This window comes from Tympanuchus pallidicinctus, unplaced genomic scaffold, assembly GCF_026119805.1.
Source record: "Tympanuchus pallidicinctus isolate F22 unplaced genomic scaffold, pur_lepc_1.0 scaffold50, whole genome shotgun sequence".
NCBI classification, from domain to species: Eukaryota; Metazoa; Chordata; class Aves; order Galliformes; family Phasianidae; genus Tympanuchus; species Tympanuchus pallidicinctus.
Window position 1 is genome coordinate 346,493 of NW_026294770.1, and position 19,029 is coordinate 365,521.

Below are 19,029 nucleotides of genomic sequence, written 5' to 3' on the forward strand. Positions count from 1 at the left end.
ACAGAGCTGTGGGGATGGTGATGGACATGGAGGTTTCCAGAATCCCTTTAAGTGAACAGTGGAGAGCTGCCACAAGTGATTCACACTGCAAATCCAGTGATTGATTGATTGATCCAGTGATTGAACTGTTGTCAGCTTGATTCAAAAAGAAGGGTTAAGATCTCCCACTGGTCCAGTGCCACTGCAATGCCCCTCCAGGATTGCGCTCACCCTTTCCTATTCTTTGGGCCATCACAGCTTGTTCTCAGTACTCTTGCAGCAGTCACTGGCCAGGTGGCTGGGGAGCAACATGTCAGGAAACCAGCAGTGCTCAGCAGTAGTGAAGCCATCTTCCAGAGCAACATGAGAGGAAGCAGCATATACTCACAGTAGCTGTTCTAGCATAGTCCTAGCAGAGGCCACATGGATTTGTTGGGAGGGTGAGGAATACAGAAGTTTCACTTTTCTGGAACGGTGCAGAGTTCCCACAGCAGATTCCCACTGCAGATCCAAGCAGCAAAGAGAGGGAAAGATGCAGGGTTTCACTGCAGTGCTCGGTTCACACTGCAGCAGCTCTGCAGCAGTGGACCAAGAAGTGATGATAGAGGATCCCGAATTGTGAGTGTTCCTTTGGGGCAGACACTAATCAGGTGGTATCATGCAACTGCAGGTGCAGAAGACAGAGCTTTCCCAAGCATGTATTCACATCCAGCTGTTTTGGCAGTGGATGGGGGTGAGCACAAAGCTCACAAACACCAAATGTGAGGGTTTTTTTTAATCTTTACTTAAGTCTAAGGCAATGAGATAAGAGAAACGATACAGAAAGAATAAAACAGAGGAGGGCTACGCACCTACCCATTACTATATGAGATCAGCTGTAGTGAGAAGGAAGATACAACACCAATTGCCCTAACACTTGGCCGTATCCACATCCACCATCTCTGGGGATCCCTGGTTGCAGTGAGGATTAGCAGAGCCTTTCCCAGTTACTGGAAAGTCCTGCCCAGTGCATCCACACATAGGTGAGTTCTCCATCTTTTCTACAAGGGTATCCAGACACTGCATTGTTGAATAAACAAGTCTATGTGACAATTAGGCAGAAACATCTGGCTCCATTCTCCCTTTCAGATTCCACCCCCAGCCTTGCGAGGGCTCAAGGAGGAACCAAGGAATTTTGTCTAATAGTAGGCAGTGACACTATGCTTGTGAGCAAGAAAACGTTGATGCATTCCCATAACACTTTATGTAAGCCATATCTCTTGCTAACGAGATGTTTTGTCCAGGACATGTATTTCACTAATGATCATAAATATTTCGCTAATGATTGGATACTGCTGATATACAGCGCTGGGTTGTGAGATCCATCTGGAGGTCAGCTTTGAAAGAAGGCTCACTGTTCAGGCCGCAGTATTTCACAAGTAGAGGAAGGGATAGCTTGAGAGCTGAGAAATTATATGATGCAAAAGGAGGTATTCTGGGAAGCTCAGATGCTGTGTGGTGAGCCATAGGCTAGTGCGTGTTAACTGGGCCTCCAGTTTAGCAAGGCCCAGTTTTACCTCCGTGGCCTGGTCACAAGATCACTTGATGATGGAGGTTTGTTGGGATAATTTGAAGAAGTGTTGTAGGAGATGGATCAGAAGAAGGACGTGAATCAAAAGAAGTGTAGCCAGAAGGCAAAGAAGGTGATTCCAGCCATTTATTCCACTGTTATGAAACCTCACATGGAATATTGTTCCAATTAATGGAATATTCAAATTAAAGAATATAGAAGAAAGTAAGGCTAAACCAGTAATCACGCTAAAGAAGAACGGATGGAAAGCTTCCCCCTGCGCTGGGCTTGCTCTGAAGACTCCAAGAGGAGCAATCTCCAAAAGAGAACCTTCCCCACTGGTAGTCAGCTCTTAAATGGGGTCTAGGAATGGTGGAGCCAGGCTCCACCCCTTCCAGTAGCACAGGAGAATTGCTTTCATCTGTGCTCCCAGGGCTGACTCACTGCTTGCCTCAGGTGGTCAATCAGAGGGTCAGGCTGTGATTCAGATGATCCCTGTGACAGTATTGTCACAACTATAAGACAGAATCAAAAGAACCAGAGCCCATGGAGTGGTACAAGATGTGGGCAAGATGCTGACAGGGCTCCCAGGACTGTCTCCAGCATGCTCCTAGCAGAGTGCAGAAATTGAGTGCCCTGTCTTCCAGCTCCAGCCCAGTCATGACCTGGGACCCAGAGATCTCATCTGAGTACTGCAGAAAACAATGAATTACCAGAATGTAAAACTCCAGCTCTCTCAGCCTGTCTACATAGTTATATAGGCTATGGTTTGGCATGGACATAGGCTGGTTTAGCAATAAAAATCAGTATATTAGTTTAAGAACCAATGTATTGCTTTAGCAGAAGGAATCAATGAGTGCTAGTTGTAAATTTTCCAGTTTAGCTTTGCTAGGTGTGTGAACAGCCTTGTTTATTCTCTGTGATCCTGCTCCACAAGAGCACTGCAGTCACAACAGCCTACTTTTCTCTTGGCATCCACCACGAGCACAAATTCTTTGCATGGATTTTGGCATCCTGGGCTCCATCAGAAGAAGGATGGCCAGCAGGGACAGGGAGGTGATCGTCCCCCTCTGCTCTGTTCTTGTGAGGCCCCATCTGCAGCACTGTGTCCAGGTCTGGAGCCCCCAGTACAAAAAAGACAGGGAGCTGTTGGAGAGGGTCCAGAGGAGCCACAAAGAGATCAGGGGGCTGCAGCACCTCCCATATGAAGACAGGCTGCAGGAGCTGGGCTTGTTCAGCCTGAAGAAAAGAAGGCTGCAGAGCGACCTCATTGCAGCCTTTCAGTACCTAAAGGGAGCCTACAAGCAGGAGAGGAGTCAACTCTGAAAGGGTAGATAACTGCAGGACAAGGGGAAATGGCTTGAAGTCGAGGAAGAGAAGATTTAGTTTGGATGTCAGGGGGAAGTTCCTTACTATGAGAGTGGAAAGATTGGAACAGCTGCCCAGAGAGGCTGTGGATGCCCCATCCCCTGGTGGTGTTCAAGGACAGATTGGATGGGGCCCTGGGCAACGTGGTCTAGTATTAAATGGGGAGGTTGGTGGCCCTGCCTGTGGCAGAGGGGCTGGAGATTCATGATTGTTCCTTGAGGTCCTTTCCAACCCGCTGCATTCTGTGATTCTCCGAGTGCCGGGACGCCGCGCCCCGCCTCTGCCCCTCGCGCCGCCCCGTCCTCCGCCGAAGGGGCCGCGGAGCCGGGCCGGGCGGAGAGGAGAGGGAGAGGGAGAGGAGAGGGAGCGGGAGCGGAGCGGAGCTGGGGGTGCCGCCCCGCCGGGGCCCGAGGAGGGGCGGCCCGAGCGCGGCCCCGCTCCGCTGGCGTCCGCCTCCCGGGCAGACGGCGGCGGCGCGGTGGGGCGCGATGGCGGGCGGGCTGGGGCCGTGGCTGCTGGCCTTGGCCTTGGGGCCGGCGGGTGAGAGAGAAGCGGGCACGGAGGGCGGCGAGGCCGGGGCCGGGCGCGGCTCCTGCTGCCGCCCCGCGGGCGGGCGGGCGCGCGGAGGCCCGGAGCTCGCCTTCGGGGCCGGGCAGCGGCTGTCGTGCGTGGCACAGGGAGGCTGCGTGGGGACGCGGATGCTGCGGGAGCGGCCCTGGCTGAGCCCCGAGGAGGAGGGCGGCTGGGGCAGCGCCCCTGGCCTGGGGCTGCGGCACGAGAGAGGAGCTTCACAGCTCTGAGTATATGGCAGTTGTTGTCAGGGTGGCTGGGGAACGTCCTCCTGCCATGGATGTGCAATGCCTGCTTCCTGATGCTGTCCTTCTACAGGAGTGTGTGCACAGTTCAAACTGGAAGTGTCTGGAGGAGGTGAGCGAGCACCTGGGGACTCTGTGCGGCTCTCCTGCCAGGGATCCGACTTCAGCTTTGGATATTACCCTATACTATGGTACCGTCTGGCACTTGGTGGCCGTCTCAAGTGGCTGTCCTTCATCAACACTGCATCACAGGTTACATACAGCCCAGAGTTGGAGGGTCGAGCCTCCGTTTCTCGTGACGATTCCCAATCTGTGTCCTTTCTGTCTCTCCTTGCTCTGCGCCCACACGACTCAGCGCACTACTTCTGTGCTGTTCACACAGGAAGAGGAAATCCTGCAGAGCTGTAACAAAAATCCCCTTCTTAGACACAGCCACGGATGCTGGAACCACAGAGCTGGCAGGAGCTGGAGCTGCTCTGGTCTGCTCCTAGGACAGTTGGGGGACATCACTGCACCCCACCGATTACCCTGTCCTTTCTGCACAGTCTCCTTTCACTTCATCACTCCTTTCATTCTCCTGAGTCACAAAAGCAGTGTTGTATCCTGACGATTAAGTTCACAATGTTTCTGGTCCCCAGATGAGCTTGGCCACTTTTCCTCCCCTCCTACCTTCAGCACATCTGCACTTGCTCTTTCTTTCCTTCTTCCTTTGGGTACTGAAGAGCACATTGGGCGCTTCTAGCAACAGCATTGCCTGCTTCCATCCACCAGCCATGGTTTCTTTCCATCAGTCTCTGTGAGCAAAGCAGTAAGTGAATATCTTCGACGTGGTTTCAGGTGCATTTAAGAATGATATAAACCAACAAACACAGTCTGCAGTGTTGGGTCATGCAGGACAAACTGAGATCCTGCAATGCATATAAGTTACTCTGAAAGCAGTGTCTCTTATTTGGTTCCAGTGAAACTGTAACAGTTTCAAAGTGCACAATAACTCCATTTGACAGAGCAGACGCACAGCTAGAGGGCATTATCTTTTAACACAGTCAATACCATTAGTTACACATTTTCACTTGTGATGAAGAAGATCCTTCATTTCGTGCTGGTGAATAACTGCACCATTTTTCCTGGCAGTGGCCTTCCGCCAGGGTGCAGCCATGGGCAATGCAGCAGACTCATTTGCACTAAGGTAGCTTTAATGGGGACAAGACAGGGGGAGCCCGGAGACTTCTGGTAGAGCACAGGGGGAGTAGATGGAGCTGCAACGAGGAGAATGGAATTGAAGGCTTACAGGCTGATTTCTGCATGATACCATGTCATGGAACGAGAGGGAGGCCATCCAGGAAGGCACGTGCGAGGAGAGGCTGCGGGCCGAGAGCCCCTGCGTGGGGCAGCCGAGCTGCGTGCGGCCTCGGCCCAGGCCTGAAGTGCGCGGAGCGCTGCGCGGGGATCAGCCCAGGGCCCGCAGCTCCGAGTGCCGCGGCACCACGCTCCGCCTCCGCCCCCCGCGCCGCCCCGTCCTCCGCCGAAGGGGCCGCGGGGCCGGGCAGGGCCGGGCCGGGAGGAGCGGAGAGGAGCGGAGAGGAGCGGAGAGGAGCGGAGAGGAGCGGGGGGCGCCGCCCCGCCGGGGCCCGACGAGGGGCGGCCCGAGCGCGGCCCCGCTCCGCTGGCGTCCGCCTCCCGGGCAGACGGCGGCGGCGCGGCGGGGCGCGATGGCGGCCGGGCTGGGGCCGTGGCTGCTGGCCTTGGCCTTGGGGCCGGCGGGTGAGAGAGAAGCGGGCACGGAGGGCGGCGAGGCCGAGGCCGGGCGCGGCTCCTGCTGCCGCCCCGCGGGCGGGCGGGCGCGCGGAGGCCCGGAGCTCGCCTTCGGTGCCGGGCAGCGGCTGTCGTGCGTGGCACAGGGAGGCTGCGTGGGGATACAGATGCTGCGGGAGCATCCTCTTTCGCAGGAGCAACGCCCCTGTCCAAGGCTTTAGTAGGAAAGAGGAGGTTCACATCTCATGAGTTTATTATCTGTGGGATTGGGATGGCTGCCCTGGATGCGTACTGACCTGGCTCCTGTTGCTGTCCTTGCACAGGAGTGTGCACACAGTACCAGCTGGTAGAGTCTGGTGGAGATGTGCGAGCATCTGGGGACTCTGTGTCCCTGTTCTGCCAGGCATCTGGATTCAGCTTCAGCGTCTATGACATACGCTGGTACCGTCAGACCCCCAGAGGCATTCCTGAGTGGGTGTCCTTCATCGGCAGCCAGGCTGGCACTACAAAGAAATATGGGACAGCTGTGGAAGGTCGAGCCACCGTCTCCCGGAACAACTCCCAAGCCATGGCATCTCTCTCCCTTCACCGCTTGCATCCAGGGGACTCAGCCCGCTACTTCTGCAGCATTGCACTGTGACAGGAAATCCAGCTGATGGTTAACAAAAAACCCTACCAGGAAGACATGGACTGGAGTGCGTCTGTAGGGCTACTGAGAGCTGTGGCAGCTTTGGGCTGCTTCCACGAGGTGAGGAGACATCACCGCACACCGCAGACAGCCCTGTCCTTTCTGCAACAGTTCTCTTCCTTTTACCACTCATCCTGACTGACTCTCAAAAGCAGTATTTTGAGCTGAGGAAGATGCTCAGTGTATTTCTTGTCACCAAATCAGCTTGGCCACTCTTCCTGCCTGCAGACCCTCTCTGCCTGCCCTTTGTCCCCTTCTTCCCTTTGACTCAGGCTTCAGAAGCAGCATTGCCTGTTTGCATTGACACTCCCACCACCAATCCAGCCCTCAGCCGTTTCCAGGAGCACAAAAAAGAAACAGCAATGGATGAACAGCCCAGCTGTGGCTTGATGTGCATTTCAGGTTAATGGGATCCAAGCAGCAAGGCCTGCAGTGTGAGAGCAAGCAAGGCACACATAGACCCTGTAATGTACTTACAGCTCCAATGCTTCCTATATTTATTTATGTGGCCTGGTACCAGAAACATCTCAGCAGGCCTCTCCAGACCAAGGAGAGTAAGGTTACTGGAGTAAGGTTACTCCCCTTACTCCAGAGCAAGGGCTGGGAAGTCTCCTACAGCCCCAGCCCCGTACAGTTGCTGGCAATAAAGGGGTTACTGAGGTTCCTGCAGAGTGCCTAAGGCTCTTCCTTAGGAGACAGCCTTCAGAATATAGTAAAAGAAAGGTTGAGAGAGTCTCTAGTTGTTCAAAAAACTTCTCTCCTACTCTGCTCCCAGGCACTAGCTTGCTTGGTCACTTTGTGCTAAATGCACTACAACTACCCAGGAGGCAGCAAGCAGCTTTCATGAATCTGGCCAGAGGAGTAGACTCAGCTCCCTGCATATTACAGCCAAATTGACTCCAAATCAAGCATGTTTATTTGAGCTCTATTCAATACTATTCTGCACCCTCAAGGGAAACTGAAGGTCTCTGGGTCTGAAGACAAAACAATGTTGTTGCTAAACCAAGGAGCCAACCAACCATGGTATCAGCCACCTTTCTAGTCAAGAAGAAACAATAGAATCAGAAGTCACCTAATTTAGGTAAGGGACTGGCTTCTCTGATGCTGGGAAAAGGCCCAGTGCCTGGGATCTCTTTCCCCTTAGCAACTGGAAAAACGGGCACTAGTCCTCAGCCTCTGGAGGTGATTCCTGCCAAATGTGAAGGAAAGGTAACCCTTCAAGGAGAATACTGTAAATTACCAAAGCAAGTAATTGCCATGGAGGGAGGTATTCAGTAGCTGAGAGAATTAGCCATGCTGGATGATGTGGAAGGATGCAAAGATCTAGTGTGTACTTCAATGAGATTTAACCTTAGGTGAAGCTAATCTATAATTAGAGTTATATGTTGTAGGAAAGCACTGCAGAAGACACTAACTGGATCAAGAAAGAGTGAACTTGGCAAGGAACCTGGTAAGTTGAGTGTAGCAGTGACTTGGACAAAGCTGGTGCAGGCCTCCGGGAATTCAACATGCTGCTTCTCATGTTCCAAGTGACCACCTTGACAGCTGAGGTCTAAATCATCTACTGTTCTTATGGATGTCTTGGGAAGTAGGAGAAGCCCTTAGTACAGGAAGGCAGTATCTGTTAAGAGACAGGGAATAGTGGTTAATGAGAATATACAGATTTATATATTGGATAGAAAGATGATCAGGGGATACGTATATTTATTTGTGTGGAACCTGATCATCATGCAAATGGTATGGAATAAAGGGTAGAGATTGTACTGGGTCTGAGTAGGGTGGAATTAATTTTTTCTATGCCATACTTTGCCCTTTGTCACGGAGTTGACCAGATCAATCTATGTCTGTGACAGGGGCAACAGGCCCCCACCCTCCCCTCCCACCCCAGCCCCACAAAAATGGGAAGGAAGGAAGGGAGGAGAAGAACAAAGGCAACAATCTATAGAGGAAAACTTATTTTACTATAATATTGGAATACAAGATAACACAATATATACAATTTAATTGAAATTGAGATTAATAAATCAGACAAGATGAGAGAGAGAGAGTTCCTGGGACCGAGTCAAACCTGAAAAGCTTGGAACGGCCAGGAAAGCACCTCCAGCACCCACTGCAAGGCAGCAAGAGAGCGCCACCCCCACCCAGAAGGGCCAGATCCCGTGACTGCTGTAATGTACAGGGATAGGAACTTGGAATTGGGGCATTAACACTTTAATACCCTGTATACTACATGATGTTTTGATGTGGAATACTGAAACCCCAAAACAAAAAAACATAGAACCATGACACCCTTGGATTGTGAATGGTGTTGGTATCTCATCAGTGTTTTGGCTCTTGTTGAGCAACGCGGGCACATCACCAAGGCTTTGTCTCCTGCTCCCCTGCCAAAGATCAGTAGGTTGAGAGTGGAGAAGAGGTGGGATAGAGCTCAGACACCTGACCTAAACAGACCAAAGAGATATTCCATACCATATGACGTCATGCTCACCAATAAAATCTGGAGTAATACTGGAGACACTTGTTACAAAGGCATTTGTCTCCCAGACCAATCACTGTGTGCATATAGGCCCTGCTTTCCAGGAAGTGGCTGAACTTGCTGTTGGAAGTAGAGATTTTTTTTTTCTCCTTTTTCTTCCTTGTATGGCCTGTGCTTTTCCTTTGCTAAACCAATTCTCTCTCAAGTTTTCCTCCACTTCATTGTCTTACTCCCTACAGCCCCGCTCATTGTCCTGCTGTGGAAGAGGCGTGAGACACAGAGCAAGAAGCTTTGCAGCGCTTAGCTGCCTTCTGGGGTTATACCACAACACTTGAGAGAACCATGCTGTCATGGTGACCCTTCAGCCTGACAGTAACCAGATTCTTAAAAGGAAAATAGAGAAAACACAAGAGAGTCACATCTGGTCAGAACATCCTGGTCAAGCCCAACCCTCTGATTGAGGTCAGTGTCACTGACATTGGCACCAGAGGGGCTCATGCTGGAACCAAAGACAGAGATGGGACAGGGATAGCTGTCAATGAAGGACCAAAGCTCACATGCACCCTTTCCTGTGCTCTACACCACTCAGTACCGGGGTGGCTTGGAGCAGCTGCACATGGCTGCGAGCTTCCTTCTTCCCATTTCTCACACCAACCCTTACTCCTCACATTCCTGAACTACTTCAGCTTTGGAAACAAGTTTCCATCATTTCCCACTAGGATGGACACCCTATAATGGCCCACCTGATGAGCCCTGATTTGTTTTTTGGGCATGGTTCAGTTCAGTTCAGTCCACGAGTTTTGTTCTCTGAGGGAAGAATGGGAAAAGAGGAAAGTACAAAGGGTCACCTGGGAGCTCAGTGGGAGAAAGGAGATGTCTGAAGACCCTCAGAGAAGATGAATTAGGAAAGACAAAATCTTTTTTACATCCGAAATGAGGCATCTTTCACATTTGTCTTTTTTTTTTTTTTTTTTTTTAACGGTGGTGGATTTAACAAACCTATATTGGAGTAAGGCTGAGTTCATTGTATATCTCCTTTGCTCTTTCCCCAATAACATGAATATCTGTGCATTTGCCTTAGTGCTTCGTCTTGTGGTCGTATTTTGGTTGTTTGGTTGTTTGGTGTTGTTTGTGTGCTTCTCTCACAGATTCGAGACTATAAAGGGAGCAAGAACTTCAGAGACATGCATTTGTAGCACCACAAGTAGAAGTCTGGGAAAGCAGTATAGTAAATAAAGTAATTGCTAGAGCTCTCACTGCCTGTTCATCTTTAGCTCCTGAGGCTGCAGATGCCCCTTGTCAGTTGCAGGCAGAGGCTTCTGGGCCAGTGGTTGGGAAGGTCACAGATTCTCTCATGCTTACCTGCCACATCTCTGCTGTACCCACTGCTGACAGTGGCTATGCTTGGGAATGGGTCAGGCAGATCCTCCTCCTGTCAGAGACCTGCAGAATCCAGTCCTACTGCAGCGTTTCATGTTATTCCAGCACTTTGCATCATTCCTCTAGATCTGTTTTGCCAGCTCTGCAAATGCATCTAGGAACCAACTCTACCTGGAAGTGCTTTCACCCACAGCTGCAGAAACAGCCGCCTATTTCTGCAGCAGAGAGCTGGAAAAGGATGCAGGGGTTGAATCACAGGCAGGACAACAAAGGAAGGTGGTGGGGATAAAGTGCCATGTTTCCTTCTGACTCAGACTATGACTGCTCTATACAGAACCACATTTGAATTTTCTCTCTGATTGGTCAAGAGACTGACTTGCAGCTAACTGGTGACTAGAGACAAAACTGTAACAATCTTGTCAATTCCTCAGAACCCAAACTGTCCTGTAACATTCGTGTGAAAGGTGAAAACAAACATGAGTGCAATGGAGAAGCAGGAGTTAGTCGCCTTGCTTAAGAAGGTCTTGGGTCCTCCCCCTGAACCATAGCCCTTCACGATCACCACGCAAAGGGAGAAGCATGGCAGTATGGATGCACACGGCGTGTGACACCACTCTCCATCTGGCAGGAGCTCCTTGCCCAATTGACAGGGACTGTCACACGGCATCAAAGGCACTCCCAACCCCATAGCCAAAAGTACATCCCCAGAAAGAGATCGAGGGGGAAGGACTTTCACGATATCATGAGATCTGCAGTGGTGACTCCTTTCCCTTTCCCTTTCCCTTTCCCTTTCCCTTTCCCTTTCCCTTTCCCTTTCCCTTTCCCTTTCCCTTTCCCTTTCCCTTTCCCTTTCCCTTTCCCTTTCCCTTTCCCTTTCCCTTTCCCTTTCCCTTTCCCTTCCCCTTCCCCTTCCCCTTCCCCTTCCCCTTCCCCTTCCCCTTCCCCTTCCCCTTCCCCTTCCCCTTCCCCTTCCCCTTCCCCTTCCCCTTCCCCTTCCCCTTTCCCTTCTCTTTCCCCTCCCTCTTCCCCTTCCCATTCCCCTTTCTTCCCTTTCCCTTTCCTTCTCCCTCTCCCTCTCCCTATTCCTCTCCCTTTCCCACTATCTCCCTTTCCCTTCCTTCCTCCTTTCCCTTCCCCCTTGCCTCCATCCCCTCGCGTTCCCTTTCATTTTCCCCTTTCCTCTTCCCTTTCCTTTTAACTTTTCCCCTTTGCCTTTTCTCCTTTCCCCTTCCCTGTCCACTTTCCCCTTCCTTTTTCTTTTCCCTGTCCTTTTTTTCTTTCCCTTCCCCTTCTTTTTCCTCTCCTTTTCTTCCCCTCTTTCACTTGCTCATCAGTTAAGAAATAAAGGCACACTCTTGCTTGATCAACACCTTGACTCTGTTTGAGTCTTAATTCAGAGGGACTGGGTTCAGTACAATGAACCACAAGCCTCTTCAATTTGAAACAGAAAGGAAGTAAGTCTAAATCCAGCCAGGTATTTTGTGGTTGGCTTCAGTAAAGTTTCCTAAGTCTCATCTGGGCTTCTTTTCTCAGAAATGAGAACAAAGGTACTGCTGTAGCAGCAGAGTCTTTCACAAGCATGAGTAAAACTGAGCATGTTCCTAATCTTCTTCCTGTCTTCCCAGTCTCACTGAAAGTAGACAGAAACAAGGAAAGAGTTGTTCAGAAGAAACACAACAAGCATTGAAGGACTAAATATTTAACACAGAAAACCAGAGTTGAATTTTGAAACCTCATGTTGTCCTGGGAGTCCCAGAGAAGTGCAGCACAAGAAGCTGTACTGCAGAGCTTATTTTCCCCTGCACCTATGAGAAGTCCCTTCCCTGCATTGTTCATCATGTCCATATACGTACATGGCCCCATGTACATATGCTCACATGTGCACACTGAGGCCAGGAGGGATTTCTGTTGGGGTCTCCAACAAACAGGGTATGGAGGATGCCTGGGCAAGAACACTTGAGTAATTCATGGGTTTGAGGGCTGTAGAGGACATGGCATGTCCTGCCATGCTGGGACAGCCCTGAGTGTCTCAGGGTACCCGACAACTAGCCCAGCTCTACACTTACTGCTTCTTTTCCCACCCTCAAATCTCCTGTTCCAATGGGCTCCTCTGCCCTCTGCAAATCCCTTTTTACAGCTCTGTCTCAGACTTCCTCTCAGAGGTCCAGGCTGGAGCACCTGAGAAAAGGTGGAATGGAAAGAGAGTGAAGAGAGTGGATGTTTAAACTATGTGGAGTTGGCTGTGTTCCCTAAAAACGTGGAACCAGTCAAGACCATGATACTTGCCAGGGCTTGGTCCCCTTAGGTTTCCCATTCCTTGGCTGCAGAGGTCCTAAGGGGATTTCTGGGTTCCTGCTGAATCAGATGAGCATAAAGAAGAGAGATTCACTGCTTTGCCAAGGAGTCCCAGCAGCTTGGTTCCTACTGAGTCATGCACATGAGTTTTAGCAGATGAGTTGGAGGAACTTGAACCATGTTCTCCAAACCTTTACTGTCAACATATCTGGGTTCTTATCTGCTCAGATTCCTGTAGGGCCTCTGTTGTTTGGTTGGTGGGCATGGGGTGCTGGGAGATCCTTTCTGCATGAAGTTGGGAGTGGATGTTGGGCCGAAGTTCAGGAACAGGGGGGTTGCACCTCTGCCTTGGGCTGCTTTGTCCAAGAGGACACAGGCTCAGGAGGTGCCATGTGGAAGTTGCAGCTCTCCAGCACCAAGAGATATGGGGCCACTGGGAGGCCAACTTACCACCTCCAGGACCAGCTCTGAAGTTCCAGCAGAACCCTGCAGCTCTTGCTTAGGGGGAGGTCTCCAGCATGGTCCTACAGCAGCATGTTACGTGTTGCCAAACAGAGATGTTACTGTCTTCATTTGCAGAAGGCAGACAGGGAAAATATAGGCAAAACCATTATGTAGGCAGAAACAAGTTGAAGAGCTGCGAGACAGAGTGTGTCCAGTCACACAGACTCTTGTGTGTGGCATCAGCATCCCACGTGGGAGGAAAGAAGAGGGTGATACACCTCAACTGATGTATCTCACTTACAAGCCGTGCACGGCCCTGTCGAGCTGTGCTGATGGAATGCAGCCTAATCTGTCGCCTAGCTCAACTCCTCCACCAACCCCTGTGGATCATTGTGGTAACGGCTCTCCGCTAGTGCGGTGAGTTAGGTGCCTCTATCCAAACTGTCGCCTCCGCAGTATACAGACACACAGAGCACAGGGGCACGTACTTCAGCTGCTACTCTCACATCTTGGGACATAAGTATGTGCATTTGGACAATTATTTGCCCATGGGGCACTGCAATCCATTTTGCAAAGTGATGGAGGATGGGCTAAAGTTCCATTTGCATGTGAGAAGTGCTTGCATTTCCTGTGTGGTTGCATAGCAGTTAAAGGGGCAGAAGAGGGGAGGGGAGGGGAGGGGAGGGGAGGGGAGGGGGGGGCGCCGCCCCGCCGGGGCCCGACGAGGGGCGGCCCGAGCGCGACCCCGCTCCGCTGGCGTCCGCCTCCCGGGCAGACGGCGGCGGCGCGGTGGGGCGCGATGGCGGGCGGGCTGGGGCCGTGGCTGCTGGCCTTGGCCTTGGGGCCGGCGGGTGAGAAAGAAGCGGGCACGGAGGGCGGCGAGGCCGGGGCCGGGCGCGGCTCCTGCTGCCGCCCCGCGGGCGGGCGGGCGGGCGGGCGCGCGGAGGCCCGGAGCTCGCCTTCGGTGCCGGGCAGCGGCTGTCGTGCGTGGCACAGGGAGGCTGCGTGGGGACGCGGATGCTGCGGGAGCGGCCCTGGCTGAGCCCCGAGGAGGAGGGCGGCTGGGGCAGCGCCCCTGGCCTGGGGCTGCGGCACGAGAGAGGAGCTTCACAGCTCTGAGTTGATGGCAGTTGTTGTCAGGGTGGCTGGGGAACGTCCTCCTGGCATGGATGTGCAATGCCTGCTTCCTGATGCTGTCCTTCTACAGGAGTGTGTGCACAGCGGAGATTGGAAGCATCTGGCGGAGGTGTGCGAGCACCTGGGGAGTCCGTGCGGCTCTCCTGTCGTGGATATGGCTTCAGATTCGGAGGTGTTTGGTGGTACCGTCAGGCTCCTGGTGGTCATCTCAAGTGGCTGTCTGACATCAGCACCAACTCATATGTTAGATCGAGCCCTGAGGTGGAGGGTCGAGTGAAAGGCTCCCGAGACGATTCCCAAGCTATAATCTCTCTGTCCTTGCATAACCTGCACCCTGAAGACTCAGCACACTACTTCTGTGCCATCACACGGGAACAGGAAATCCTGCAGATCTGTGACAAAAACCCCTTCCTGACACAGCCAAGCCTGCTGGAGCCACAGGGCTGGAAGGTGCTGGTAAGGCTCTGCACTGCTCCTGGGGAGTGATGGGATGTCACAGCACACCACAGATGGCCCCGTCCTTTCTGCAAGAGCTCCTTTTCCATCACCACTCTTTTCCTCCTCTGGAGTCCCAAAACAGTGTTGTAACATGGGAGTTATGTGCAGCATATTTCTGGTTAGCAAACCATTGAGCACTCTACCTTTCTGCCCCCAGCATGTCCGGATTGATCAGTTCTTGGCTCCCTTCTTTGCTTGGGTCCTCGAAAACAGTTGTGTTCTAGCACCAGCCTTGCCTGCTTCCTGCAACAGCCGTGAACCGTTCTTTCCATGTATCAGTCAGCAAAGCCATGGGTAAATGTATATGCCTGATGTGGTTTCGGGTGCATTTCTGAGTCCTCCTCAACAACCTACTTAGATGATTGCCATGGCCAGAGAGTTAGAAGGTAAGGGGGTCCAAGGGAATTGGTTGGCAGTTTAACACTACCTCTGCCAAGATCAAGATCAATTCATGCCTAAAAGAAACTGGGAAAATTGGCAGGAGGCCTCCCTGGAGCAAGGAGTCTTGGATGAATTGAAAGGCAAGAAGTGTTGGAAATGTGGGAAAAGGGCCTGTCCATGTGAGAGGAATATGGGAGTGCTGTCAGTTTCTTCAGGGGTGCAACAAGGGCCACCACTATTTAAATCTTGCAAAGGAGTTCATGGATAACACGAGCAGTTTTTGAATTTTGTCAGTATGAAAGACTTGGGAATTTGTTGGTCCACTATTGAGAGAGGTGAGTGGGTGAGTGCCCTGGTAACAGAGGATGCTGAGAAAGCAGTGAACCTGAATGCATTTGTTGGTTCAGCATTTCCCACTAAGCCTGCCGCTAGGGAATTGCAGTGCCCTTGGGTATCCTGATGGAGAGCAGGTTGCCCATGAGCCAGCAGTGTGACCTTGTGCCCAAGAAGGCCAGTGGTGTCCTGGGATGCATTCACAAGAGTGTGACCTGCAGTCAGTGGAGGTGATCCTCCCCCTCTACTCTACCCTATGAGGCCACATCTCATATACTGTGTCCAGGTAGAATCACCAAGTCTGGAAAAGACTTCCAAGATCATCCAGTCCAACTGTCCACCTACCACCAATATCCACTGTATCATGTCCCTTAGTACTACATCTATGTGTACACCTCCAGGGATGATGACTCAGCCACCTCCCAGGGGAGCCAGTTCCAGCGCCTGATCACTCTTTCAGAGAAGAAGTGTTTCCTAATATCCAACCTGGACTTCCTCTGGTGCAACTTCAGCCATTCCCTCTAGTTCAATCTCTAGTTATGCAGGAGTAGAGGCCAAAGTCCACCTCACCACGGCCTGCCTTCAGGTTGTTGCAGAGAGCTGTAATGTCTCCACTGAGCTTCCTCTTCTCCTGACTAAACAATCACAGTTCCCTCAGCAACTCCTCGTAAGGTTTGTGCTCCAGACCCCTCAGCAGCTTTGTTGCCCTTCTCTGCACATGCTTTGGGGCCTCACCGTCTTACTTGTAGCGAGTGGCCCAAACTGAACACAGCACTCATGTTGAGTACAGGGGGATGATCACTTCCCTGCTCCTGCTGGCAATACTATTTCTGCCACAAGCCAGGATGCCATCCATCAGCCTTCTTGGACACCTGGGCTCACTGCTGGCTCTTGTTCAGCCCAGCATCAACCAACAGCCCTATGTCTGTTTCTCCCACAAATTTTTCCAGCCACTCTGCTTCAAGCCTGCAGCATACCAAGGAGTTTCCCTGTTAAAAAGTGATTGGGATCTCCTAGAAAGAGTCCAGCGGGGGGCGACAGAGATGCTGAAGAGCCAGGAGCACCTGCTGTATAAGGAAAGGCTGAGAGGCCTGAGCTAATTCAGTCTGGAGAAGACTCGGAGTCGATCTGATCCATGTTTATAAACATCAGAAGTACTGGAGGCAATAGAATGAGGCCAGACTCTTTTGATGAGGGTGCAGTCATAGGACACGGAGCAGTGGACAACAAATGGAACATAGGACATTCACACAGATATGCAGAAGAACTTCTTTGCAATGAGGATAAGAAAGCACTGGAAAAGGTTGCCCAGAGAGGCTGTAGAAATTCCTGTGGAGGTATCCAAGACCTGTCTGGATGCGTACCTGTCCTGAACGACGCACTTTTATTTCATATTCACATAGCAGTCACGCAAGGAATCAACCTGGACTTTCCAGACCTGCATGTCCCAAAAACACTATTCCTTCTACCGGAACAGAATTACAGTTAGCTCTCCCTCATCAGATGGTACTTGCAATCTGGAGTGGTCTCTGTTAGAGATTGAAACTAGACCGTTTCATCTCACAATGGATTTCGAGAGGGGTTTTCGCATGGTGCCTCGTGGTGCGATGTCAGCGGAGGGGAGGGAGGCCACGGAGGGATGTCGGTGCGGGACTCGGGGAGGCACGGGAAAGGAGAGGCTGTGGGCCAAGAGCCCGTGCGTGGGGCAGCCGAGCTGCGTGCGGCCTCGGCCCGGGCCCGAAGTGCACGGAGCGCTGCGCGGGGATCAGCCCAGGGCCCGCAGCTCCGAGTGCCGCGGCACCGCGCTCCGCCTCCGCCCCCCGCACCGCCCCGTCCTCCGCCGAAGGGGCCGCGGTGCCGGGCCGGGCGGAGAGGAGAGGAGAGGAGAGGAGGGGAGGGGAAGGGGAGGGGAGGGGAGGGGAGGGGAGGGGAGGGGAGGGGAGGGGAGGGGAGGGGAGGGGAGGGGAGGGGAGGGGAGGAGAGGAGAGGAGAGGAGAGGAGAGGAGAGGAGAGGAGAGGAGAGGAGAGGAGAGGAGAGGAGAGGAGAGGAGAGGAGAGGAGAGGAGAGGAGAGGAGAGGAGAGGAGAGGAGAGGAGAGGAGAGGAGAGGAGAGGAGAGGAGAGGAGAGGAGAGGAGAGCCCCACCTCCGCCCTCCGCGCCGCCCAGTCCTCCGCCGAAGGGGCCGCGGAGCCGGGCAGGGCGGAGAGGAGAGGGAGCGGGAGCGGAGCGGAGCTGGGGGTGCCGCCCCGCCGGGGCCCGACGAGGGGCGGCCCGAGCGCGGCCCCGCTCCGCTGGCGTCCGCCTCCCGGGCAGACGGCGGCGGCGCGGCGGGGCGCGATGGCGGGCGGGCTGGGGCCGTGGCTGCTGGCCTTGGCCTTGGGGCCGGCGGGTGAGAGAGAAGCGGGCACGGAGGGCGGCGAGGCCGGGGCCGGGCGCTGCTCCTGCTGCCGCCCCGCGGGCGGGCGGGCGCGCGGAGGCCCGGAGCTCGCCTTCGGTGCCGGGCAGCGGCTGTCGTGCGTGGCGCAGGGAGGCTGCGCAGGGACGCGGATGCTGCGGGAGCGGCCCTGGCTGAGCCCCGAGGAGGAGGGCGGCTGGGGCAGCGCCCCTGGCCTGGGGCTGCGGCACGAGAGAGGAGCTTCACAGCTCTGAGTTGATGGCAGTTGTTGTCTGGGCTGTGGGGAACGTCCTCCTGGCATGGATGTGCAATGCCTGCTTCCTGATGCTGTCCTTCTGCAGGAGTGTGTGCACAGTGGAGACTGGAAGCATCTGGCGGAGGTGTGCGAGCACCTGGGGAGTCCGTGCAGCTCTCCTGCCAGGGATCCGGCTTCAGCTTTGGAAATTACCATGTTCTGTGGTACCGTCAGGCACTCGGTGGTCATCTCAAGTGGCTATCCTACATCACAACAGGCTCATATATTGAATCCAGCCCAGAGTTGGAGGGTCGATCCTCAGTCACTCGAGACAATTCCCGCTCTGTGTCCTTTCTGTCTCTCCGTGCCCTGCGCCCACACGACTCAGCGCGCTACTTCTGTGCTGTTCACACGGGAACAGGAAATCCTGCAGAGCTGTAACAAAAATCCCCTTCTTAGACACAGCCTTGGCTGCAGAACCACAGAGCTGGCAGGAGCTGGAGCATCTCTGGGCTTCTGGACAGTGAGGGAATTTCACTGCACACCACAGATGACCCTGTCCTTTCTGCCAGGTCTCCCATGACTTCTGAGTCACAAAAGCAGTGTTGTGACCTGAGGATTATATTCACAGTATTTCTGGTCACCCTTTCAGCTCGGCCACTTTACCTGCCTTCCTACCTGCAGCATGTCTGCACCTGCTTTTGATTTCCTTCTTTTCTTGGGTACTCAAAAGCACTTGGGCACTTCTAGCAACAGCATTGCCTGCTTTCATCACCGGTGGATGGCTTTTTCCATGTTTCTCTGTGAGCAAAGCAGTGGCTGAATAGATCTGATGTGTCTTCAGAGTGATGGCATTTCAGAGTGATGGAATGCAAGGTCTGTAGCCTTGCAGCAAGCAGGGCAATCTGAGACCCTTCAAATTACATAGGTTACACTGAAAACGATACCTGCCATGTGATTCCATAGAAGCTTCAACAGGTAACAAGAGCTCAATAACACTATTTGATAGAGCAGAATCACAGTTGCAGGACATTTTTTAACATAGTCAACAGCATTAGCTGTGCATTTTCAGCAGTGATGAAGATCCTTTATTTCATGCTGGTAAATACCTGCACCAATGCAGCTTAACCACAGTTCCACAGCTGTTATGCTGGCATTGTTCCCAGAACATGTTGCCCATGGAATACATCTCTCATCAGCCCAATTATATGGGAGTGTGAAGGTGTGAGATACAGACTGTATTGTGGTTGTAGAATGACTGTGCAGCCAAAATTGTCTGTGTGCACCATGTTTTTGTAATTGGC

General features: G+C 52.9%; 1 long non-coding RNA gene and 2 gene segments (V, D, J or C); all 3 read left to right on the forward strand.

Annotated features, from left to right (window-relative positions):
• The first annotated feature begins 5,367 nt into the window (after positions 1-5,367).
• On the forward strand, positions 5,368-6,697 carry LOC128091727 (Ig heavy chain V region C3-like). The segment is given in 2 exon segments: positions 5,368-5,472; positions 5,787-6,697. Coding segments are annotated over 2 exon segments (369 nt in total).
• A 34-nt stretch (positions 6,698-6,731) lies between these two features.
• On the forward strand, positions 6,732-9,883 carry LOC128091742 (uncharacterized). Its single transcript, XR_008211503.1, has 2 exons — positions 6,732-7,232; positions 7,543-9,883. It is a non-coding gene; the product is annotated as an uncharacterized LOC128091742 (long non-coding RNA).
• A 3,660-nt stretch (positions 9,884-13,543) lies between these two features.
• Positions 13,544-18,695, forward strand: LOC128091726 (Ig heavy chain V region 914-like). The segment is given in 2 exon segments: positions 13,544-13,597; positions 17,832-18,695. Coding segments are annotated over 2 exon segments (387 nt in total).
• The last annotated feature ends 334 nt before the right edge of the window (positions 18,696-19,029 follow it).